The sequence below is a fragment of the Phacochoerus africanus genome, chromosome 6, assembly GCF_016906955.1.
Source record: "Phacochoerus africanus isolate WHEZ1 chromosome 6, ROS_Pafr_v1, whole genome shotgun sequence".
Classification (NCBI taxonomy): Eukaryota; Metazoa; Chordata; class Mammalia; order Artiodactyla; family Suidae; genus Phacochoerus; species Phacochoerus africanus.
Window position 1 is genome coordinate 109,053,716 of NC_062549.1, and position 24,358 is coordinate 109,078,073.

At 55.1% G+C, this 24,358-nt stretch overlaps 1 protein-coding gene across 2 annotated transcripts; it reads left to right on the forward strand.

Moving 5' to 3' along the window:
* Positions 1-10,942: 10,942 nt before the first annotated feature.
* Positions 10,943-24,067, forward strand: INKA2 (inka box actin regulator 2). Of its 2 annotated transcripts, XM_047785011.1 has the most exons (3): positions 10,950-11,175; positions 17,062-17,317; positions 22,762-24,067. In XM_047785011.1, the coding sequence occupies exon 3, from the start codon at positions 22,762-22,764 to the stop codon at positions 23,602-23,604; it is 843 nt and encodes a 280-aa protein (XP_047640967.1). In that variant the 5' UTR covers positions 10,950-11,175; positions 17,062-17,317; the 3' UTR covers positions 23,605-24,067. The 2 variants fall into 2 exon arrangements, with proteins under 2 accessions (XP_047640966.1, XP_047640967.1); XM_047785010.1 differs by lacking the exon at positions 17,062-17,317 and having other exon boundaries at positions 10,943-11,175.
* Positions 24,068-24,358: the final 291 nt, after the last annotated feature.

Sequence of the window (24,358 nt, forward strand, 5' to 3'; positions counted from 1 at the left end):
ACCCTGGGATCTAATTTGAGTGGGCCGGTGACTGCCAGGCCCACTTTATACGCTATTTCTTATACCTAACAATTCCTAGGGCTTTTAGGTATTATACACTGCTTTCCGGGTGTGTGTGTGCATATGTGTATGCGTGTGCGTGTGCGCATGCACGTGTGTGTGTGTGTGTGTGTGCTCTTTACCCAGCAATAGTGACTGAGCACCACGTGTTTCCTAGTTCTCTCTTCCAGGCCAGGGAACCTTCCCTCCTATAGCCTTTATCTGCTTGGGGTCCCAGCACCATCAATAAACTTAAGTTGGAGTTCCTGTTGTGGTTCAGCAGTAATGAACCCAACTAGTATCCAGGAGGATGTGGGTTCGATCCCTGGCCCCGCTCAGTGGGTTAAGGATCCGGCATTGCCGTAAGCTGTGGTGTAGGTCGCAGATGCAGCTCTGATCCAACATTGCTGTGGCTGTGGTGTAGGCTGGCAGCTGCAGCTCCCATTTGACCCCTAGCCTGGGAACCTCCATATGGGTGCAGTCCTAAAAAGACAAAAAATAAAAAAAATTTAAAAATTAACAAGTTATATCAAGTTTATTAAGTAACAATATCTGGCCTTCTGGACAGAATTTTTTGTTTTGTGACCTTGATCAATCCCATGTGGCCACCTTTCGATGTAGAGAGTAACTGCTTTTACTTGTGTCCCTTGGCCCCTGGGGTGACCATCTCTTCAGGACTTTTTCAGACCAGGAGGAGGAGATGGGGAGAAGCAGCAAAGGCCCGGGTCCCTCCAGTCTGCGCGCCACCTCCCACCATGGGGACTTGCCTAGCTGGCTTTCAGTCAAGGGCCCTTCTCTCTACACCAACCTCCTCGCTGCCCAAGGCCCATGTTGATTAATTGCCCCCATTTAATACCACAGCCTCCGTCTTTAGGGAGGAAGGCGTCACGTTTGCTTTTCTCCTTGTGAGAATCGGGACCCAATCCATTCTTGCCCAGGCAGCATAATAAATAACCTGCTCCCGTTGGCAGGGAGTTTATTAGAGACTGATGGGACATTTAACAATAACTGGGGGCCTGTGATTTATTAGGTAGGGAGGTTCGTGGCGTCTCCGAAGACTGGGAATGTGGAATTTAATTGATAAAGCAGCTGTCAGCAGCAATGAGATGCACTCAATAGAATATGCATTTGAGGGATTCTCTTCGGAGCTGTCAGCAAGGGTTTCTGCTAATCATATTCAGCTCCTGCGGATGGCCATGTCTGCTGGATATCTGGGTGAGAGACAAACGGCAGGGAGGGGACCCTGAAAGGGGCCCGGGGGAGGGTGCACCTGTCAGTTGCCTGGCCCGGTGGAAGAATGTGACACCAATGAGCAAAAGGAACAAGGATTTCCATCTCCCTAAGAGAGAGGTGCCCTTCTTTTTTTTGTTGTTGTTGTTGTTGTCTTTTTGCTATTTCTTGGGCCACTCCCTCGGCATGTGGAGGTTCCCAGGCTAGGGGTCGAATCGGAGCTGTAGCCACCGGCCTACGCCAGAGCCACAGCAACGCAGGATCTGAGCTGCGTCTGCAACCTACACCACAGCTCACGGCAACGCCGGATCGTTAACCCATTGAGCAAGGGCAGGGACCGAACCTGCAACCTCATGGTTCCTAGTCAGATTCGTTAACCACTGCACCATGACGGGAACTCCAGAGGTGCCCTTCGAGAGATCCTTGTCCCTCTTCTGCGAGCTGCCTGCGGGAGCAAAAGGTGCTGAGCACCCACTTCCTGAAGAAGGACGGAAATGAAAGGGTTAAACGGCAAGAGAGATTTGTTCTGGAGCCTCACCTATCTGCCCCAGGCCCCCGCCAGGCTCTCCAACCACTGACCCTCCTATACACAACACACACGCGCACACACACACACACACACACACACACACACACACCACAATAACCCCACATCCACACAGCCTCCCTTGAACCCCTGGTTCAGGTGGCAGCTCCTCCTGTCACTGCTGCTTTCGGCTGAGAACAGAGCCACAAAAACTCAGATGGATGGAGCCTCACCTTTTTTTTTTTTTATTATTGTTGTCTCCCAGCTCCAGAGACCCCAGAATCCAGGCTGAGAAACTGGAAATAAATGCTTGTGGTCTGGAGGGTGCCGAGGAGACCGCTAACTTACCCACGGCCCGCCCTCCACCCGGGGTCCTGACAATAAAGGAGTCGGTTTTATATCTGGGGCCATCCCTGATGACACCGATGATGGCACAGCTCTGTCCTCAGGCAGCCTCGACCTTTCCAAGCAGCCTGCTCACGTGTTCTGCTCCCGCCGCCCCCCAACATCCATCCGTGTTTAAGGCTGAGGCTGTTGCTCAGCCTTAAACACGGCCATGGAAGCCACGAGAAGGGCTTTCTGAGGCCAGTCCGCTTCCCGCCTTTGATCCTCCTGCGTCTATTCTTAGGTCCCAGGAGCCTAGTCTGCCTCCTTGTTCCCTCCAGGGAGGAGAAGGGGGGGGAGGCAACAGCCGGGGAAGAAGAAGTCATTGTCACTGTCTAATCTAAGCCTCGGTGGTGACACTGAGGGACCTCTAAGCAGAATGGATACAGCAATGGGCTTGATTAAATCAAACCTCTCCCGCAACCTTGTTAAATTAAACTGACAGCCCAGGAGCAGATGAGGGAGGGCAGAGGGATCCGCCTTGGGTGGGGGCAGGGGAGGCGGGAGCCGAGGCTGTAAGAAGATCAGATGGTAGCTGAGCAGCCGCCTGCCCTTTCCCGTATTTGCTGACTGTAGATAGGAGATGAGATTTATGGATGTGAGATGCTTAAGTACGTGTCTGAGCACCGGCTGTGAAAGTGACGCCGACGCAGACTGCTGCCTCCCCTTAGGCTCCGCGAATTCCCTTAGCAGTCAGGCCTCACACTTGGAACAGCGCTCTTGACATTTCAAAGGGCCTTCCAGCAGGCAGGTAGCAGTGAGATTATTATCCCCATGTGACAGCCTGAGAAACTGAGGCACAGGGGATTACAGGGCCAACGAGCAGGCAGAGATGGGGAGCAGAGCCAGTCCAAGACCCCAGGTCTCCCTCCTGCCTGGCCTGGCCCATATCATCACCTCCACCATATGGCAGAATTTCCCAGGACTTCGTGCCATTTCTTCTCCCCCCCAACCAGAGAAACGTCAACCACACGGCTTGCATCTCGGACCATCAGGAAAATGCCATTTCCCACCTGGCTTGGTGCAGCCCACCTGCAAAGCACACGGCTGGCTTTCAAAGGTCACGAAGCCACGCTACCATATCTCTATCCCTTGCCCACCTGCCCAAGCCCTTCCGAGTCATTTCCAATGCACCTAATTACAATGGAGGGGAGGGGGAGGGGGGAGCTATTGTCAGCAACACCAGCGAACAGCAACCCAATACCCTGCTGGCTTCCTCACCTGTCACCCAGTTCCTCACTTGCCAAAGCTAATTTTCCACTCACTAGTGGGCAAGAGCTCATTTCAGAGTGTGTGAGGGCACCCCCCCTCACTCACACACACGCCCGGGTCCCCAGTGCCACTGAGAATAGAGTCATGCCTCACCCAGGACGCCCTTGTTCGCACTTCCGAGTCACTCCAATGAGTTATGTATTGACAACTCCACCGCTTGCCAATCTTCGCCGCCCCCGCCCCAGTAGGAAAGACGCTGTGAAGGGGATGCTGGCAAAGATGGTGCATACTGATTACCAGAGCCTCTGTGGACCCTGACCCCCACTGAGGCACTCATCACACACCAGTTAATGATCAGAACCCCGGGAAAGGGGAACAAAGAACAGAGGGAAGGGGAGAAGGGAGCAGACGCTCAACCACGGCCACCATCAGGGAAGCTGGGGGACAGAGCCAGCACAAGGTGGTGACATTTGCTCGTTGAGGACCAACAGCTGCCAACACCCCCTGCCACACCCACCAGGGGAGAGTGTGTGCAGCCACACCAGATATGGCATCACCACGCTCTTCCCGCATGGTCATCACGGGATTTTGATCAGCCCTCTTGGCCTGCAAAGGACAGCAATGAGCAGGCAGACCGACAGAACAAAGGTACCTCAACAAACCTCACCAGCCTCCTAAATTCACCTTCGGTGTCGTGACTGGCCACGACCAAACCCAGCATCTCCACCTATCAATCTGAAATCATAGACCAGATCTCTAAGGCAAGGAGTTGGATTCCTCTAGAAACACCTGCCAACATGTGAAGGAGGGGAGAGAGGGCTTGCCTGGGGGCGTGGGGGGCAGGGGAGAGAAGACCACCGGGTCCAGATCCCCGGGCAGGTTCTGATCTTAGTAACCTGGGCAACCCAGGATGAATCGCTTAACACTCTGGGCTGCACTTTCTGAACTTGTAAATTCATGTGCTTGGGCAGGAAAGGCACATTGTCAGACTCTAGAGATCACAGAGGAGAAAACAGAGCCAACGAGGCTAAGTTACTTGTCCCAGGCCAGGTGGTGGGGCAGTGGAGGGACAGAGGGCGTGCGTTCCGAAGGCAGAGCCTCTGTGTGACGGAGGGGAGCGCCGGCTCTTCATCCCCTTCCTCACCTGCGAACGAGGCAGGGCTCCCCCTGCCTCCCAGGCTCTAGGGAGGACAGATGCGTGCCTGACCCAAGGAAAGCCTTCAATAAATGTTAGCGGGCTCTATTTTTAGTGACAGACCGGAGGTTCAGACCCACACAGCTTGACTTCTAGTCTCTCCATGAGGTCACAGTTCCCTGATTATCTGTAAAGTCCTTTTCAGCTGCAAAATTCTATGATTCTAAGTCAGGGAGATTAAAATGCAAGTTATTTCCAAAACCCTCCAGGCAGAGACACAAAAGACCATTTGGGGGACGCATTATTCACTCTCCATTGCCTCAATCCCTTTCTATGGATGATGATTCATGAGGAATAATCCCAGCAAAGAAAACCTGTCCAAATGCAGGGAGGAGGGAGGGCAAGAAAAAAAAAAAGAAAAAGAAAAAAAACCAACTCCTTCTCATGTGCGGCTCCCATTCTTCAATATGCATCTTCATTTGTTAAGATGTGGCAGTGTTTCTTGGCCTCATCTCCTTTCCGCTCCGGGAACGGAGGCTCTCTCCTGATTCAGGCTGCTGCTGCTGCTGGGCGTCAGTGCCCACCCTGCCTGCACCCCCCAAAACCCCCTGGAGGCAGTCTTGCCTCTTTGGCTAAGCAGAAGCCCTCAGAGATGACACTGTCACCCTCGGCGCTGAGTCGCCCAGGGTCTCCAGGCTGAAATCTCAACCATCCCCCAGCAATGACGTCCGATCAGGGTGGGGACAGTTCTCTGGCACCTGCAAAAGACTGAGAAGAGGCTTAGGAGTCAGCCTGGTGGAAGCAAATACGCAGCAGGCCAAACCTAAAACGTGACCTCTTTGTCACCTCACCCCGTGGCCTCAGGGGGAGAAGCAGGTAGCCTTCTTTCTCATTTGCTGACAGATCTCCCCCTGGCAGGTCGCCAGTGCCTGGTCCTGGCTTCCAGCTGCCAGAAGCTGGTGGAGATGGCCAAGCAGCGTGTCATAAAATCAGCTTTCACTCTGAGTTGCTGGGCACAGTGAAATGACTGGGAAGCCAGCGCTGGGCCTCCAGGGAGTCAGATGTGGCAGAATAGCCCCAGGCCAGTGCTGGGACCAAGTCCCTTTCCTTCCCTGTGCAGTTGGTATCAACCAGCGAGTTCAAGCAAATTCCATAAGTATTTCCCTTAGCTGTGCCATGACATTCTTCAGGTGTTCTTTGCAGTTGAAAAATATTTGCTTTCTCAGCAAATGTTTGCAAAATGGAAATATTTGCTTCCGAGTAGCAATGAGACCATTGTTTAGGCAACATAAGCACAGGCCCCTCGCTGTAAATAATTCCAAATGGGGCTCAGTAGCAGCCCATAGACTGACTGTGCATGCTTTGAACTAGTCTACTTTTGTACTTAGAATTCCCTTTGAACGGTTCAGGTGAGATAGTCCGTTCATGCATGGACTAGCTGTCTTGCTACTGTCCTGCTGCTGCTGCCTCCAACACTTTCTTTCTGATCCTCTCCTAAAAGTTTTGGGACCACCAGAGAGCCTGGTCTTGCAGCCCAGGGACTGTGTAAAGCCGTGACAGCTGTGAGAGAGTCAGAGTTAGCACTCTGTAAGAGCAATGGCCATTCTGAGGATGGGGAAGGACCAGGACTCACTCCCTCAGTGGCTCATCATCTCAGTGACCCACATGCCTCTTGCTTTCTGCAGAGCAGGGTACTCAGAAGAGGAGACCTTGGAAACAGGGAGACTTTATTCTGTCTCCATCCAGACCCATCTCTTTGGGCCTCAATGGCCCTGTCTGTAAGTGGGGAAAACGGTACTCTGTTTTTTGGGTTTTGGTTTTCTTTTTAGGGCCGCACCCATGGCATATGGAAATTCCCAGGCTAGGGGGCACATCAGAGCTGCAGCTACCGGCCTACGCCACAGTCACAGTCACACCAGATCTGAGCCGCATCTGCAACCCAGACCACAGCAGCAAAGCCAGCTCCTTAACCCACTGAGTGAGGCCAGGGATCGAACTCACATCCTCCCAGATACTAGTTGGGTTCTTAACCCACTGAGGTACAACGGGAACTCCAATATTCTATGTTTGAGGAAACCAAAAGCTAAGCTGCTTTTTATGACTAGAGTCTTTGTTTGTTTGTTTATTTGCTTTGGCCGGGCCCTCAGCATGTGGAATTTCTGAGGCCAGGGATCAAACCAGTGCCACATCAGGGACCCAAGCCACTGCAATGACACCACCGGATCCTTAATCCCAAGAGAACCACAAGAGAACTCTCGATGACTGGAGGCTTTGATTCTGCCACCCAGTCAAGAGTTTTCAGTTGAACCCCAAGTGAATCTTCCTTTTGGAACTGAGAGGCCTCCCAACACATGGGCCACCCATCTCTCTGCCCCGTCCCCTGGTGTTTGATTGTAAGAGGCAGAGGAGCCAGCTCTCTGGCTAAAGTGGACAGAGGAAGCTGTCATGAAAACCGAGAAGCAGATTATTTTTGAGAATAGCTAGGCGTCCATCCAGTTCCTCCCCCACCATCCCCATGCGTTCACACCAGACACAGTCTCTGCTCGGCACCCCTGGGCCTGCCTGCCAGGCGAGGTCCGCTGCCTAAAGAGAAATGGTTCCGCAGTGATAGCTGAACACATTCCAACAGCACGTGTTTATCTCTAGGGGTCAGCCTTTCCTGTGGATGCTCAGGAGCTGTGGGGGGAGCGGGGGAGGAGGACTGGGGTAATGGCTGTTGGCAGCCGCAAGGGGTGGAGTCATGAGGGCCGCTGGGACGTGGACCCCTCCCTCAGGAGGGCGACGTTATGATGAGGTTTCCAGACTGTGTGTGGCCACGTACCTTTTTTCCTCACATCAGGATGAGCTCCCCAGGCTCCCTTTGGTTGCCAGTGGAGATGAGATGGACACAGCTTCATCCAGAGGGGGCTAGGACGTGATGGGTGGGGGACCTCCAGGTGGCGGCGGTGGGATCCGGAGCCAGGAGAACGGCAATGTTGCCATTGTTTAGTTCAGGATCTCAGCTCTGTTGGGACACAGCTGGCTCTGCCTCTCTCTTTGAGCTCCGTCCTCGGTGCCAAGACCTTCAGGCTCTGGCGGTGGAGCAGAGGGGACCACCAACTAGGTTGCGCAAACCGCAAGACGTTTGACACCTTTAGACGCTGTTTCCAGGAAACGGCCCCGCCTCCCTCAAGAAAAGTGCCCAGCAGACACTTAGCCTCCCCAGCAGGGGGCGAAGCTGAGATGCCTTCTGAGGGTTCCGCCCCCGCTCTCACGGCTTTGAGAAAGCATGTTCACAGCCAATCTCAAGACCTTTGATTCAGTCTTTATTTTCAAATGAGGTAATCTTATCTTCCCCCCAGGCTGAGTTTTGGGGAGCAGACAGGAGGATGTTGAACTATTTGACTCCTCTTCACCAAAAATGAGTCACGTCCCCTATCCCCCATCCCGGGTCCTCAGCCCAGGAATATTTACCCCTGTTTATAGAGCCATGGCAACAGGCTTTATTCTCGACCACTTAAGAGGAAAAAAAGAAAAGTGCAAGGCAGCGCTTTTCCCTACTCCAGTCTGCTGCTCTGCACAGGGGACAGGGCTACCTCTTCAGAAATCAGGTAAGACACACCCCAGTGAAATGTTGGCCTTCTCAGGGGCAGGGGAGAGAGAAAGTTGCAATGGTCCATAAAAGCACCTCAGAGTTTGACAGTAATTGTCCTCCAAAGTCCCAGGGGAACCACACAGTAACAGCACTCTGACTTGTCTGGGATCTCTTTTTTGAGCAATGCACCAAGATTATGGTCATTGATTTTTTTTTTTTTTTTCTTGCCATATCCTTGACCTTAAAAGTGGATGGAATGCAATCTGGTTCTGCTAACAATAGATTCTTCCTCCCTAAGATGGGTTCTTCCTGTCCTGACTACTTAACAGACCCCTATTGTCAAAACAGAATTTTGTAAGGAATAGAAACATATTAGATTCCCACAGGTTTAAATGCTAAGCAAGGGAAACTGAGGCCAGTAAAAGGAAAGCATTTGTGCAAGGTCACACTGTGTTGTCGATTGTCTAAAAGGCTAAATCACCCTGTCCTAAATTGTTGCCAAGATTTAAGCCTACATCTCCTGGAGTTTTAGCGGGAGCCACCCTCCTACTAACTTCCAAGAGGATTCCAGGCCATGCATTTGCAAGGATGGACAAAAACCAGGCCTGAAATTTGACGTTCAAGACTATTCCAACTGCACACCCACAGACCCAGTGCCTCCTTTAACCACCACTGTAGGTGTAGGAAAGCAAAGCAGGGCCTTCTGTGTTGGGGAAGACTTTTGTGGGCATTTCTCCCAGAGCAAAGCTTCCTCCCATATGTTGATGGACTGTAGGTTAATGATCAGTCCCAGAGGAGTCAACTCCAGAACTGGTTCACCTGGGCTGGAGATAGCAGCTATTCTTAGGGGTGGGTCCCCACTCTGAATACTTTTTGGGTCCCACCTTGGGGATCTCAGCTCACAATTGCCAGGAGGCAGGGGACTGCTGTCGCCAAGGTCAGCCGACTCTCCTGGTGGCTGGCCTGGGAGAGCAGCAGCCTCTCACAGAGGACGTTGCGAGTGCAGCAGCTTCTCAGCTCCTTCCTGAGGCCTTCGGTTTTCTGACCCACGTGGGCTTCTGACCTTGGCCAGCAGCCACCCAGACACAGGCTGAGGACTGGGTTTTGACCCACCTGAGCCTCTTCTTCCTTTTCTCTATCCAGCGGCTACCGCTGCCCAGCTTCATCCAAAAAGAGCACTCAGGACTGGGCCGAGAGACATGGGCAAGATCCACTGTACTTGAGAATTCCGGGCCTGAGCAGAGGCCATCCGACTGGACTCCGCAGAGTATGCACTTCTAAAGATGTTCTTTTTTTTTTTTTTGTCACTTTTTGCTATTTCTTGGGCCGCTCCCCCGGCATATGGAGGTTTCCAGGCTAGGGGTCGAATCGGAGCTGTAGCCACCGGCCTACGCCAGAGCCACAGCAACTCGGGATCCGAGCCGCGTCTGCAACCTACACCACAGCTCACAGCAACGCTGGATCATTAGCCCACTGAGCAAGGGCAGGGACCGAACCCGCAACCTCATGGTTCCCAGTCGGATTCGTTAACCACTGCGCCACGACGGGAACTCCAGATGTTCATTTTTATCCTGCCTCCCTCCCTCCTTCGCTCCCACCTCTCAATGGCAAGCAGAAGTGGCGCTCTTTGCTGACACGAACGCAGCTCCTGCCTTCTCTTTCGTGTCTTCTCTCGCCTCTTTACGGTTCTGTCTCCCTCCAAGACCCCTACATTCTGCCCTGGGTAAACTTTCCCTGTTAATGACCGTGAACAACACATCGCTAATTGCGCTAATTAATCTCGGGCCCTGCAACACCGCCCCCTGCGGGCCAGGCCAGGTGGCACGGCGCCCAGGGAACAGGGTGGGAACCGCAGCCCAAACCTGCGCGGAGGCCGGGGTAGCGGGTCCCAGGCTGGGCTGGGTGGAGCGCTCTCGCCGGCCTGCGGCACCTCTCGGGTCCATCTGCCGCCACGCCACAGCCCACAGGACCTCTGATGCTTTGGCTGTGTCTGTTGAATAGAATCGTGGCATCTTTGAGTCCTCTCTTGCTCCCCCGACCTTACAGAGAGCTTTGCAAGTAGCTAAAGCAAGAGTTGGGATAAGCCGCCAGGGTACTGGGGAAGAAAACGCCTGATCCTTTACCCCTGCCCATCCTATTGTAAGCGGCCCCCATCTTCTTACCCTGTTTTGCATTTTCATAAAGAATCATTACCTGAAATTACAGCGCCTATTTTTTTTTTTAACCTGTTTGTCTCATCCCATTCCCTTCCCCCGCCCCAGGTACGTTCCTGGGACCAGAGACCTTGCCAGTCTTATTCGGTATCCCCAGACCTACAGCCTTGCTGGAAGTACAGTACTTGGTGTTAAATAAGTGAATGCACGGAGCAGCGGCTTCTCCGCTCCACGAGTGAGGAGTGAACTGGGAAGATCCTGCACTAGGCGGTGAGGTAAATCCACACTTTCGGAGTCCACTTTTTTAAACACTTCAGGGTGCAGAAGAGCTGCAGAGTGGCATTTGGGACGGACACTAAGGCGCTCAGCTGCTTCTGAGATCCTTACCCGCTGCCCACCCGTAAGACGGGGATCTCTCTTTATCACTAAACAGGGGATCAAGTGCTTTGTTGGGGGACGTCGGTACAGCCCGGAGTCACGATTTGCTCGCCGCGCTGGCCAGGACCAGGTGTGTTCGCCCCCCTCCCCGCCCCTGCCAGCCCTCCTGGAGCGGCGGCCCTGGCCCAGTGCGCACACCCGCGCAGGGTCCACCCACAAGCAGCCCAGCCCGCGTCCCCCGCGCGCCCTTCTCATTGGCTGAAGGCATCTCCCCCTGAATTCTCATAGGCTGTCCCACTTTTCCCTCCGCCCCCAGCTCGGACCGCGCTCTGTGAGCAGCTGGGGAAGAAGCTCCGAGTCTGGGTCTGGGAGCAGAGACTCGGCTCGTCCAGAGTTGCGGAGCGCAGACTGCCGAGCGCAGTTTCAGTGGGACTGGTGTCCCCCACTCCGGGACTCTCTCGTGGAGCCGAGCCCGGCCAATGGGCGCATGAGGTAGAAGAGCAGGGAAATGGATTGCTATTTGCGCCGCCTCAAACAGGAGCTGGTAAGAGCGGAGCGGGCTACCGGGACTGGGAGGGCTGCTCCTCCCCGAAGGGTACCTGGCCTCCGCCCAGGCCCCGGGACCGCGACGTGCGGAGAGCAGGGGACGCGGCGCGCGGGGCCTGTCCAGAGGGAAAAGGATCGCAAGGAAACTTGGAGCAGAGACTTGTTTGAGAGGGAAGCAGTCACGATCAAGTGAGAAAGACCGAGAGGGTAAAGCTAGCCCAGACCGAAATGTGCCCAGAGACCCCGAGGGAGCAAAGAGGGCGCACCGGAGACAGGCAGACAAGCAGATGCGGTGGGACCCAGCGCCCGCACGGAAAGGGCGGGACGTGGGTGCCCGGCAGCGGGGGCTGCGCGGAGCCGGGGGAGGAGGGTGCGCCGCCCGAACTCTTCCCGGGAGGGGGAGGTCGGACGGGGACTGCGCTCTCGAGGGGAGCTGGCACCTCTGGGGGGGCGGGGAGCAGCCCTGGCGGCCGGGCTTGGCAGGGCTGGCGCGGCTGCGGGGGCCGGCCGGGCCGGCTGTCTGCCCGGGCTTGCCTGCCTGCGGGGAGGGGGCTGGCAGCTGGACCCGCGGGGGAGGGCCCGGCGCGGGAGGAGGGGCGCCGCCTGGCAGCTCGCGGGCGGGAGTGCGGAGGCCCAGCCAGATGTCAGGTCTGGACTTGGGGAGTGCGGAGGGAGCGTGCGGAGGCCCGGGTGCAGGCGCTGGGAGAAGTGACACAGTCTGGGACCGGGGGCGGGGGGAGCGGGAGGGTGGGGTGGAAATCGCCCGAGGAGGAAGAAGGGTGCCTGCTGGAGGCTCTGTTGTGGGGGGCAGGTTGCTTCTCACTGACTTCATATCCCAGCCCCTCCCGGCTGTCACCTCTCTTTTCCTTCAACCACCAGAATTCAGACAGATATTTTGCAAGTGTTCCCCCCGTCCCGCCCCACCCCGGGTCCGCGCGCCCGTCTCGGTCAACCCGGACCTCTGAGGTCGTTGCCGCCGCCTCTTTTTTTTTGTCTCTCTTAGTTTGTTTCTCTTGGGGACGCCCTCTTCTCACCCTCACGTTTCTCCCCTCCACCTTCTTACTTTTCAGAGCCAGGGGCACCCAGGCTCACTACAGCAGACCTGGATCCAAAAAGTGCCAGCCCTTGGCTCTTCAGATTCCATAACAGCCTCTCCCACCCCTGCCTGCAAACTCTTCACTCTTCCGCTGGGGAGGGAACTTGGCAGCGGTATCAGGGGCCAGCCTGGGGGGAGGGGAAGCATGCAGTAGCAGGTGTTCTCATTGATGCTTCCTGGTCAAGTGGCCCAGGCACTCTTCCTGTCTGTCCCACTCCCAGCCCCTCTTCCTGTCTGTCCCACTCCCAGCCCTACCTTCTCACGTCAATGGTCACTTCTCTGGTACGTCTTCCTGACGCCTTTTTTGTGGTCACACTCAGATGAGAATGTTACCCAGAGGAATGCTTCTTAGATGAGGGACAGAAGAGTCTCCATCATGACCCTTCCCATTCTGATTTTCCCCTGCATCCCAGGTCAGTGTGGGATGGCCGGCCCCAGCCCACACATACACAGTTCTGACTTTCCCCATTCACTGGTCAAATACCAGAAAGAAAGGTCAAGGTCATCACAGATTGTGTCTGAAGTCCAAGACCCACACTGAGAAAAGAATTGAACAGAATCCTCTTTTTATGCTTGGAATCTGGGACCACACCACCCACCTCAGGATCTGCCTTAATAGAGGGTTTGTGGGTGTTCCTGGCATGGGCTTGAATTTTAAAATCCTACTGATTTGCATTTTTTACAGCACCCTAGGTGGGAGGTGGTGAGGGGAGGAAGACAGTGTCTGGATGCCAGGGAATAAAAAAGGCAGTAGGAATCTGCACGGAGCTGAGCTCCAGGTCTCCATTTGCACCCTCTCCTGCTAAGGCCTTGAGCCCCAGTCCCCAGGAAGAGGAAGGGGAGAGGCTGAAGTCACCCAGCTCCCCATTAACTTTCATTTGGCCCTTTGTCTGAGCAGCTTCAGCCTTTGACTCTCTTGGAGAGGAAGCCAAATGCCTGGCCTAGGGCCCAGAATGACACTCAGATGGGAGAGCTCTGCCCCTCCCTTCCACCCATGGTGTTCTGCCCCCTCCCCAGTGCCAGTCTGCCCAGAAAGGAGGCAAAACAGGGTGACAGCCAGCGCTGTTGGCATCTCGTTCACTCCCTGAGCCCAGTGCTTAGGTAGCCGAGCCAAATCTCAGTGCCTCAATTTTCCCAATGGAGGGAAGGAGCTGAGTTAGCTCAGTCTCAGCCTTTTAGCTCCTCTCAGGACTGTGGGGGTTGAATTTTGAATTCAGGTTGTGACTGAGTTAGGAAGGTGTCGGCTTGTTTATCCCCTGGGTCTGCGGTTGGGTGGGAAAGGCATCTGGTTAGTGTGTACCATGAGCTTGAATTGCGTGTGTGTGTGTGTGTGTGTGTGTGTGTGTGTGTGTATACATCCCAGGCAAAACTTCCCTGCCACCCAGGGGGACTGTGTGTTGCTTGGCCTTGCCCTAAGCTAGTCTATGCCCAGGAATACTCCAGTTCTACATTTATTTATGCCATTAAATTCTTTTCAAGGTGCCTATGTCCTATAGACACCATGGGTTAAGGTGACAGGGAAAGGAAACACGAACAAGTTGTGAAATTATCTTTGTTGAGGGTGCTCTGTGCTCCTCTCCTGCATCCTGGCCCTGCCGTTGGCCCAGAAAATACAGACACGAAGAGTCTCTTCCTGAAAACCAAAGTAGCAGAATTTCCCAATTTCCCAAAGCAGAAAAATTGCTTGTAACACGTGGGCACTGAGGGGAGGCTGAGGGGTTTGGGATCCTGGCTCCTTTAGGTTGATGGAGGCCCTTTCCTCCCATGTGGAAGGTGATAGGGATCTGGTTTCAGGGCTGAAATGTGGCAGGAGAGCAGCAGCAGCTGACACACTTCTTCATCAGGATGAGGGGGTCGGGTCGGGGCTGCAGCTACTCAGCAGGGAACGTATCTCTCCCCCCACCAGCAGCCAAAGAGGGGGCCCGGCCTGAACACAGGCCTTGGGGCCAGCTGTTCTTTAGACACTGCTCCCTTGAGGGCTTCCAACAAATGGGGTAGACTCAGGCACACAGAGAAAGCAGATGTAAGATGCTCACGGAGTCACTCGCTCAGGAGTTCGCATCGGGGTGGAGCGCCTCGGGCTGAGTAATGTACAGCCAGGGTGGGAAGGCTTCCTGGAGGAGGAGGAGGATGGAGCCAGCTTTTGGAAGGCTGATCCTATCAAAGGCATGATGCAGGGGCAGAGAGACTCCTCTCAGGCTGGGAAAGGTCCTTCTAGGACAGCTTGGTGTTCCTAGAAGACAATTATCTGGCCGCTAGTGGCCACAAGTTCAGGACATCCTGGCACTGGCACATACAGGAAGATCAGGACCTAAAGGCAAATTAGGGAGGAGATAAGAAGGTGATAGAGGAGATACATTAGGAACAGCCTTGGGAGTTCCCGTCGCGGCGCAGCGGAAACGAATCCGACTAGGAACCTTGAGGTTTCGGGTTCAATCCCTGGCCTCGATTAGTGGGTTCAGGATCTGGTGTTGCCACGAGCGGTGGTGTAGGTCAAAGACAAGGCTCAGATCTGGTGTTGCTGTGGCTGTGGTGTAGGCCGGCAGCTGCAGCTCCAAGTAGATCCCTAGCCTGGGAACCTCCATATGCTATAGGTGCGGCCCTAAGAACAAAAAAAGAAAAAAGCAACAGGCTTGCGGTCTTAGGGCAAAGGAGCAAATTTCCTGAGGCAGAAAAAAAGCTTCTGCAAAGGATCCCATAATGAGTTCCCCTTGATGTTCAGAGCTGGGGTGAAGGGGACTTTGGACTAGACCGTGGTGGGGTGGGGGTGGGGGTTGGTGGGAAGAGCCAGGAGCATAGGATTTGTGATCAGGCCAACCTGAACTCCAATCCTGGGTCTCTGTGACCCTGGCAGGTCACTTGATCTCTCTGTGCCTTGGGTTTCTCACCTGTCAAATGGAGTTTTTAAAATACCTACTTTTTACAGCTACTGGGAAGATGAAATGATATTACATGTCATATCCTCCCCAGCCGTATGCCCCCAGCACGTACGTTGTAGACACTTGGTTAAACCCTTGATGATGAACTGATCAGACTGGTGGGCATATGTCATTCATTCCCGGAACATACTTACTGAGTTCAGACTCTGTTCAAAGCACTTTGCCAGGCGCCGGGGCTATGGTCACAAATGTAAACAGACACTGATCCTGCCTCAGAGAACTCACAGTATAGTCGGGGTGATAATAACAACATGGATTGATGCTGACAGTTATTGATATGCCAGATATCTCACCTGTTATGTCACTCGATTTCCAAAGCCACACTACGAAGTTGTCCTTTCATTATTCCCATTTTATAACGAGACCTGAGGAGGTTAAGTGACTTGGCCGAGGTGTAGAGCCGATTAGCGGCATCGATCGGTTAACGTCAGCCCGTCTGACTGCAGAACCTGCACCCTTAGCCAGTACAGACACGCAGAGCTCTCGGAGAGAAATAGAGGCCACGCGCTAGGAAAGAGGCACCAGTTCAGGATTGGAGAGCAGCGCAATCGCCTCCAGCTAGGGGATCAAGGAAGGCTTCGTGGAAGAAGTAGCATTTGAGTCAGATCTCGAGGGATAAATGGGGCCGGGGACAGGAGAAAAACAGCAATCCCAGCAGACAATGAAATGACGTGACCCAAAGGCTCAGAGATGGAGGTAACGGGGATGTTTGAAGACTGTCTAGAGGGGGCATAGGAGGCTCACTTGAGTTTGGTTAGAACACATGGGACGTGCAGAGGAATGGTGAGCAATGGGGCCCAAAGAGTTATTGACAGCAGACTACAGGGGGTCTCGAACGCCCTGCTGAAGAGTCTGCCTTTTTCTATCCGCACTGCAGAGCAGCGTGATCGAGACACGCACAGCTTGGGATCTAGGAGGTGGTGGGGGTGGAAGTCGGGGGAGGGAGGAAAATGAGGCAGGAAGATGAGTTAGAAGCTTATTACAAGAGTCCACTCGGGAGAGTAGGAAGGCCTGAACCAGAAGGGAGGAAAGGAAGGTAACTCTTCGAGGATCCCTGGATGCCCGAGGAAGGTGGCTGGCAGACTGCGGACTGCGGTGGAGAGGGGCTGAAGCTGGGCAGGGGAGAGGGAGGCTGAAAGGCGAGCTCCCTGCAGGGGAGCCCCTCTCTCCATCCCTCTGCCTCTTGCCCAAGCACAAGGCCCCCGGCAGACTCTTCCGCTGGGAGAGGGGCTCATCCATGTCACACTCCCCCCTTTCCATACCCCCCTCCCTCCTCCAGCTCTTGGCACGCTGTCTACTCTACCTTCCTGCTGAGAGGTCCAGCCAAGAGCAGAGGGCGGTGAAGGTCCCTATTCACTGAGCTGGAGAATGGGCCACTTGGCAAAAGCGGGGCTTTTCCCATTTCCGGCCCTGAACCTCCTTCTAGCTTCCAGAAGGGCTGAAAGGAACAGTGTGGGGATCTTGTGAGTAACGGGGGTGGGGGTAGTGAGGCAGGGCACACGGCCAGGTCCATGGGCAACGCTGGAGCCTGTGTCAAAGGATTCTGGCTGAGCTGGGAGAGGGCGTGAGATAGCTGGATGGATGGAGGGCACAGCTGTGAGATCCGTCAGGGGCCTAGCAGAGGGCTTGGGAAGGTTGCCGAGGAGGCTGGTGTCACATTTTCCCATCCTCACTCCTCCCACCCCACAAAGGGCCCAGCAAGTGCCAACGGGGGAGCTGTCCAGGCACAGCTGACCCCTCACTACCCCTTCCAGGGCTGGGGGGCTGGAGGGCCAGGAGGGTGGGGGTTGGTTTCCTAGCAGCATCTTCCCCTTCAGCCCCAGGCAGCCCGTTCCTCTTCCCCCTTCAGATGAATCAGTGGAGTGATGCCTTCGGTGGAAATGAACCGAATTGGGTCTTGGAGTCCCTCCAAGGCTTCATGCTCTTCCTCCGCCTCTGATGATAACTGCCCTTGCCCGTCCCACCGACTCCTGTTTCTTCTCACAACAACCTCATGAGGCTGAAAAGTCAGGGTTTACGGTGACTCTTCATAATGTCCTGGAGTAAGAGTGCCAGGAGCGGGGGTCCCAGGCCTCCCACAGATCCGCCTCAACCTCAAGCAAAAGGTCAGTGTTTCCAAAGGAGGTGCATGAGGTGACATCAGGTGATACGCAGATGAAAAACTTTTAGCTTTAGACAGAGAGGAAGATATAGATACAAACAGAAAGAGTTACCGTCTGTATACGTGTCATATAAGTTCTCTGATAATCACATTCATTTATATACATAGATTTGCGTCGAGTATTGAGCAGGAGACTAGGCCGCAGGTAGATGCAGTCAAGTCACGGAGGAAGCCTCGGGCAGCGTGTTTGGGAAACACTGAGGGAAACATGAAGCCCTCAGATCCCTGGTTTTCTCATCCATGAAGTGGGGATAACTGCACCTGCCGAGCCAGCCTCCGGGGTAACCGTGGGGCTCAGACGAGGCCATGCAGAAGAGTGGGCACGTGCTGCACACACGGGAGGGGTTATCGTCTTACAGTCACAACCGCAGCACAAAAGATTGGTGAATCTGCCCCGGGTTGAGTGGCCGAGTTAGTCCCGGGTGTGAGTGAGTCCGCTGGGGCAGGCCGCGCCTCCGCAGGACAGCCTGGGGCTCTTTACAAACCCAAGGACGGAGGCCTCCCAGTTCTTCTGCACAGAGGAGGCCAGGGGCTGGTTTAAAGGGCTGCAGCTGTGCTGCAGGCGAGAGTAAAGTTTGACAAGAAGAAAATGTTTAGAATGAGGCATTTGGAGGCCCAGGAGATGCTGGGGGTGGGAGAAGGACTCTAGGTTGGCGGGGGTGCAAGGGGGGGGGGTGAGATCTTTCTCAGAAAGGATTCCCACAGCCGTCTCCAGATATGCTTATCACGGGTATTAGGTTTGGTGGTAGAGCAGGCTAGCTGTGTGTGCACATGTGCTTGTGCACATGTGTGCATGTAGGCGCATGCATGTGCATGCATGTGCATGCACACGTGTGTGCATGTGCGCGCATGTGTGTGCATGCACGAGCATGTGCATGTGTGTGTGCATGCGCACATGTGTGTTTGTAGGAATGTGCACATGCGCGCGCGCACGCGGGGTCGAGAAAGGGCAGATAAGATCTGCTAACTGGCTGTGGGATCTACTGCCACTCAAATCAGAACCAAGGAGACCCTCTGGTGACTTTTGCAGTGGAGCTCCATGGGCAGGTTGGATGTGGTTTGGCCCCTGCCTGAGGCCCTGAGGCACTGGGAGGCCAGAGGGGAGCTCAGCACCTGCAGCCTGGTCACTAGGATTTAGGGTTCACCTCTAGCTCGGGACTTTCTCTGATGTGGCCCCTCTCCTTTGCGCCCACCCCGAGCTGCTCTCCCTTCTCCCTCTGGGGCAGGAGAAACTCTGGATCCAAGCAGGTCCCACGCTCTGGGAGGACAGCAGCTTGCCCTCTGGCTCTCTCTCCCTGGGTGACATCACTCCCCTGGGGCTGGGAAAGGCAGCTGCTTCTCCGTCGGACCCCTCCAGCTCCTGCGTCCCCACACCCCCTGGCCTCCCTGCTTCCCACACTTGGGCTTCCTTCTTCAGCCCTGAGCCCCTCAGGGCTGCCTTCTTGCCCTGTGGTGTCAGTGCTCAGTGGCCAGCTGGCCGAATCCAGCTGGACATGGGGCAGGAGGATGCGAGGCCTCCCTTTCCTTCCTCCCTCCTTCCTCTGTGTGAGGCTGGGGTGGACACAGGACCAGATGTTTTCCTTGATCAGAACAGATAGCTGAGGAGTTCCCGTCGTGGCGCAGTGGTTAACGAATCCGACTAGGAACCCTGAGGTTGCGGGTACGGTCCCTGCCCTTGCTCAGAGGGTTAAGGATCCAGAGTTGCCGTGAGCTGTGGTGTAGGTTGCAGACGCGGCTCGGATCCCGGGTTGCTGTGGCTCTGGCGTAGGCCGGTGGCTGCAGCTCCGATTCAACCCCTAGCCTGGGAACCTCCATATGCCTCGGGAGCGGCCCAAGAAATAGCAAAAAATGACAAAAAAAAAAAAAAAGAACAGATAGCTGAGCAGAATCCTACACCCCTATCTGTTCAGTTTCCCTGAGGAAGAAATGTTCTGGAAGGTCTTAGGAAGTCTTAAGCTAACAGCCAAAATTCACCACTAGGCCACGCAGAAATACACCTCACCTGATCTGTCCAAAGCTGGACCAGGCAGGACGTCTTATTCCCATTTTAAAGAATGGAGACATTGTAGTTCCCTGGTGACTCAGAGGGCTAAGGATCTGGGGTTGTCACTGCAATGGCTCAGGTCACTGCTGAGGTACAGGTTTGATCCCTGGCTCCAGAACTTCCACATGCTTCGGACACGGCCAAAATAATAATAATAATTAATAATAATAATAATAAATAATAAATAGAGTTTAATTAACCTGTCCAGATCATGCAGCTATTATGTGGCAGGGCTGGGATTTGAACCCCGTTCCGTTCGTCTCCAGAACCCAAGATCTTAACCATTGCAGACTATCATTTTCCATGGGGGTGTAATTTCAGCTCCCACTTACTTAAATGAGGCCTCTGTTTTCTGGGCAGCCCTGAATTCATCCATACGCACACGTCCATTCTCCCTGGAAAAAGGTACGAAATGTCAGCATGATTTCTTACGGATTTTTCCAGACTGGAAGAGATTGAATGGGGTCATTTCATTCCTCCCACTGCCTCTGCCCTGGACCGGGCTCAGCCTTCTGGAAGGAAGCCTGCAAACTCCGGCTCTGTGCCTCTTGGTGAAATGAAACCCTGAGAAACGTCCTTGACTCCTTCTCCTGGGGCAGGGCAGCAAGCAGTGTCAGGTCCTCGTGTGTCTAAGGTTACACGGCAAGCGCGGAGGTGCTTGCTGGGCTCTGGGCAACGTAATGATGTGTACATCTCAGTTCCTGCCCCCAAGTGGTAGGTGGTCAATGAGTGTTTCCTGGGTGACCCAGCGCTTCGATACGCGGAGGAGCTGAGGCAGGTCTGGGAGTAGCGGGAGGAAGGCAAGAGCATTTTAAGTATCAGGAGAGGCTCTGATGGGAGCCTGGGGCGCGGATATGGGAGTAGTTGTGCTTCTGCGTGGCGAGTGACAGGGTCAGAGGTGTGGATAACTGGTCTGGTGGCTGGAAGGCCTGCACGGAAAGGCAGGTGTGCGGCATCTGAGGACAGGAACAGGGACAGTTGGGTAGAAAAGCCAACACTGACTCTGAGGTTCCAGGTTGGGGTGACAGGCAAGAAAGAGGAGAGTCCGAGCAGCATTTTGCCAGGGTGGGGGGAACTTGAGAAGTTTGGCTTGGGGTTTAGAGTCTTTCTGACTTAGCTCTGGGTCTTCCAGCGGAGCTGCTTCCAGAAGGAAGGGGTCAGGAGGGGAGAAGCCAAAGAGGTCAGAGCAAGGGGCCATCAGCAAACGTGGCCACCCCACAGTCTATGTCTCTTGCCGCGACTGCCATTGAAGCTGAGCACATTTGCCTGGCAGCCTGGCACAGCCCCTGGGCTGTCAGGCCCGAACCCTGCCCCTTGTTGCCCTTTCTTGGGAAGGTGCAGAGTGGGGGCCGTCCTATGCTCAGCAAAGGCCTCCTGGCTTTCGGGGGGCACTGTGGCCCCTAGGAGGGTCTGCCCCCAGAGCCTGGGAGGGTCAGCTGCCAGTGCAGCCCTGCGGGGCCCCTCCCTAGGCCCTCCACCCCCTACCCTGTGGGCTTAGCTCTGTGCTAAGACAGGGCGGTAAGATGAGCCCTGCGGGTCTCTGGGGGGGCTTAAGAAACAGATGGTCCTCTCGCATGAGGTTTGCTGCGGGTAACATGAGCAGAGCTGGGGCAGGGGGGGAGCTGGCGGGACCCAGGCAGCTTGGGCCCGGGCATGGGAGCCTCCTGAATGTTATCAGAGGAAGCATCCCCTGCCCAGCCTCCAAACTCGGCCCTCTCCCAGGTCAATCTTGCAGCCACTTTCCAGCTGGCAGCTGGGGCTCAGGCCTTAGACACCCACAAAGGGGCTAGGGAACTGCCCCCCAGCATCCCCACTCTGGGCCAGGGCAGCAGAGCCAATGGGGCTGAGAAGGCAGGAAGAGCATGGAAGCCAAGTGTGAGGGCAGCTGAGAGGGGACAGGTGTTTGGAAAGGGGAGAGGGCTGGGCAGGGCTGGGCAGGGGCCTCTGCAAACTGGAGCCCCCGACCGCCTTCTCTCACTCCTGAGCAGTGGAGAAACCCCAGGCCTACCCTTTCTCTTAGGGAATCAGAGCTCCTGCCCTTCCCTAAGTTCTCTCGCAACCCCCCTCCGCTGGCCAGCCATCCCGAGGCGGTGCTTGGTAGTCGGGACTCTGGCATTTGGAGAGAGATGACCTGTGTTTGAATCCAGCAACATGAGCTGTGTGACGTTAGGCCACACAGCACCCCCACGGTTAACTCAGCTGTTAAAATGGGAACGAGAAAGCAGCCTCCCAGGCTTTGTGTAAAGATGAAATGAGACCATGTGCAGAGAATACTTGGCTCAACTCCTGTTACACGGTAGCTGCTCACGAATTGGTAGGGTCGCTGTCAGTCTCACCTCAGGGAGGCTCTGGAGAAGAGGAGGCCATGGACACGAAGGACACAGACGGCCACTGGCACTTTCTGTCCCTCAAACTGACCTCAGATTCAGTTCTTGTCATCTATGTAATCCTTTTTTTTTTTTCAGTCTTTTTAGGGCCACATCCGTGACATATGGAGGTTCCCAGGCTAGGGGTCAAATGGGAGCTGTAGCCGCTGGCCTACACCACAGCCACAGCAACGTGGGATCTGAGCCACGTCTGTGACCTACACCACAGCTCATGGCAACGCTGGATCCTTCACCCACTAGCGAGGCCAGGGATTGAACCTGCGTCCTCATGGACATGAGTCAGATTCATTTCTGCTGTGCCACGACGGGAACTCCTCATCTATGTAATCTTGAGCAAGTTACTTATGTGCCTCAGTTTCCTCGTCTTTAAAGCAGGAACAATAAGAGTCACTACCTCGTAGATCAGATTAAGTATAAGTTAATTTATATCTGTACATATATGTAAACATATATGTAACTCAGGGCAGTGCCTGCCTTAGCAAGCCATTAATATTATTGCCTTTGGGAGTTCCCAAAAGGCAATAATAATCCGACTAGGAACCATGAGGTTGCAGGTTCGATCCCTAGCCCCACTCAGTGGGTTAAGGATCCGGCATTGCCATGAGCTGTGGTGTAGATCACAGATGCGGCTCGGATCCCGTGTTGCCGTGGCTGTGGTGTAGGCCGGCAGCTACAGCTCGGATTAGACCCCTAGCCTGGGGACCTCCATATGCCAGGGGTGTGGCCCTAGAAAAGACAAAAAAAAAATATATATATATATATTTATATAATATATATATATATTCTTGCCTTTATCTAGCCATATCCATGTTAAAATTCCTTCTCTCCCGGCTCAGATCTGCACTGCCCTGGGCTGTGTCGAGGTGGGGCCCACGGCAGGCTGGGATGACCGCCGAGGGGCATGTTTTGGAAGCAGCCCTCGCCCCAGCTCACAGGCCCTGTGCTCTCTCCCTGCAGATGTCCATGAAAGAAGTGGGTGATGGCTTGCAGGATCAGATGAACTGCATGATGGGGGCGCTGCAAGAACTGAAGCTCCTGCAGGTGCAGACGGCCCTGGAGCAGCTGGAGATCTCTGGAGGGGGTCCTGCCCCAGGCTGCCCAGGAAGCCCGGGGACGCAGCCCGAGCCTCCTCGATGGGAGGGTGGCAAAAGTCCTGCCAGCCCCCTGGCCTGCTCCCCCTCCAACCCCCCTGCTCTTGGCAGCAGCACCAAGTTCTCGTCACATAGGAGTGTCGGGGGGAGGGATCTGGCACCCCTGCCCAGGACACGGCTGCCAGAGCACCAGAGCTGTGCCCCGCAGGCGCCAGAGCTGGGGGAGCTGGATGACTGGACCTCCACACTGATGTCCCGAGGCCGGAATCGACAGCCTCTGGTGTTAGGTGACAACGTCTTTGCGGACCTGGTGGGCAACTGGCTGGACCTGCCAGAAATGGAGAAGGGTGGGGATCGGGGTGACAGCGGGGAGGCAGGCGCGCCCAAGGCAGGGAGGGCGCAGCCGCGAGAGCTGGGCCGCAGGTTCGCCCTCACAGCCAACATCTTTAGGAAGTTCTTGCGTAGCGTGCGGCCAGACCGCGACCGGCTGCTGAAGGAGAAACCGGGCTGGGTGACGCCCACGGCCCCTGAGCCCCGAGCCGGACGCTCGCAGAAGGTGAAGAAGCGCAGCCATTCCAAGGGCTCAGGACACTGCCCCTTCCCCGGCGCCGCGGAGCCCAGACGGGGGGAGATCCCCGCTGCGGGCTGCCCCAAGGCCCTGGAATCCTCTTCCTCTGGCTTTGATATTAACACAGCTGTTTGGGTCTGAATCCTAGAGTCAGAAAGTGGACTGAACCCCAAAGGGCCAGGTCCCAGTGCTGGGCCCCCGGGAAAGAGGCCGGGCTGGTGGTGTGGCTCTCAAAAGCCCAACTCCAAGTCCCTTCCTCCTGGGACGGAGGGAGGAGAAGCCGGAGGCTCTGGAGCAGGGCTCCCTGCGGTTGGCAGAGGCTGTGGCAGGGGCCTGGCTGGTGGGGGAGGTGAGTGTTCCTGGTCAGAGAGAGAGAGAAAGAGTGTGTGTGTCTGTGTGTGTGTGTGTGTCTGTGTGTGTTGCTCATTTTGGGGCTGGAGGTGACAGCAGGGGAGGGGCTGGGGAGGAGACCAGGAAATCCTGACATTCCTTCGCTGCCCCCAAAGGTCTCGGTTGAACATCCTGCATGGATCAGGACATTGGGGCCTCAGGTTCCCCAGAGATGCTGTCAATAAAGACTTTGTCTCTTGTGTCCCCAACCTTATAACTGTTTGTTTCCTTGGAAAAGCGCTGCTCCAAGCACAGGTATTCAAGCCCAGCCCTCCTGGGAAGGGGAGCATTGGAGAAGCAGACCCCCACCCCCACACCAGCCTGTTGCCTTTGAGATGCCAGCCCATCTCTGGACCCCGAGGAATGGCAGATTAAGGAGCTTAGGAGCTAAAAGCATGTGCCTAAAGAGTGCTTCAGGGAGTTCCCATTGTGGTTCAGTGGGTTAAGAACCCAACTAGTATCCATGAGGATGCAGGTTCGATCCCTAGCCGCTCAGTGGGTTAAG

Bases quoted from the DNA above. Each gene is read 5' to 3' on its own strand.
- INKA2 (XM_047785010.1), top strand. From the start codon at position 11,140: ATGGATTGCTATTTGCGCCGCCTCAAACAGGAGCTG. The intron at 11,176-22,761 runs GTAAGAGCGGAG...CTCTCCCTGCAG, and splicing joins GCCGCCTCAAACAGGAGCTG to ATGTCCATGAAAGAAGTGGG.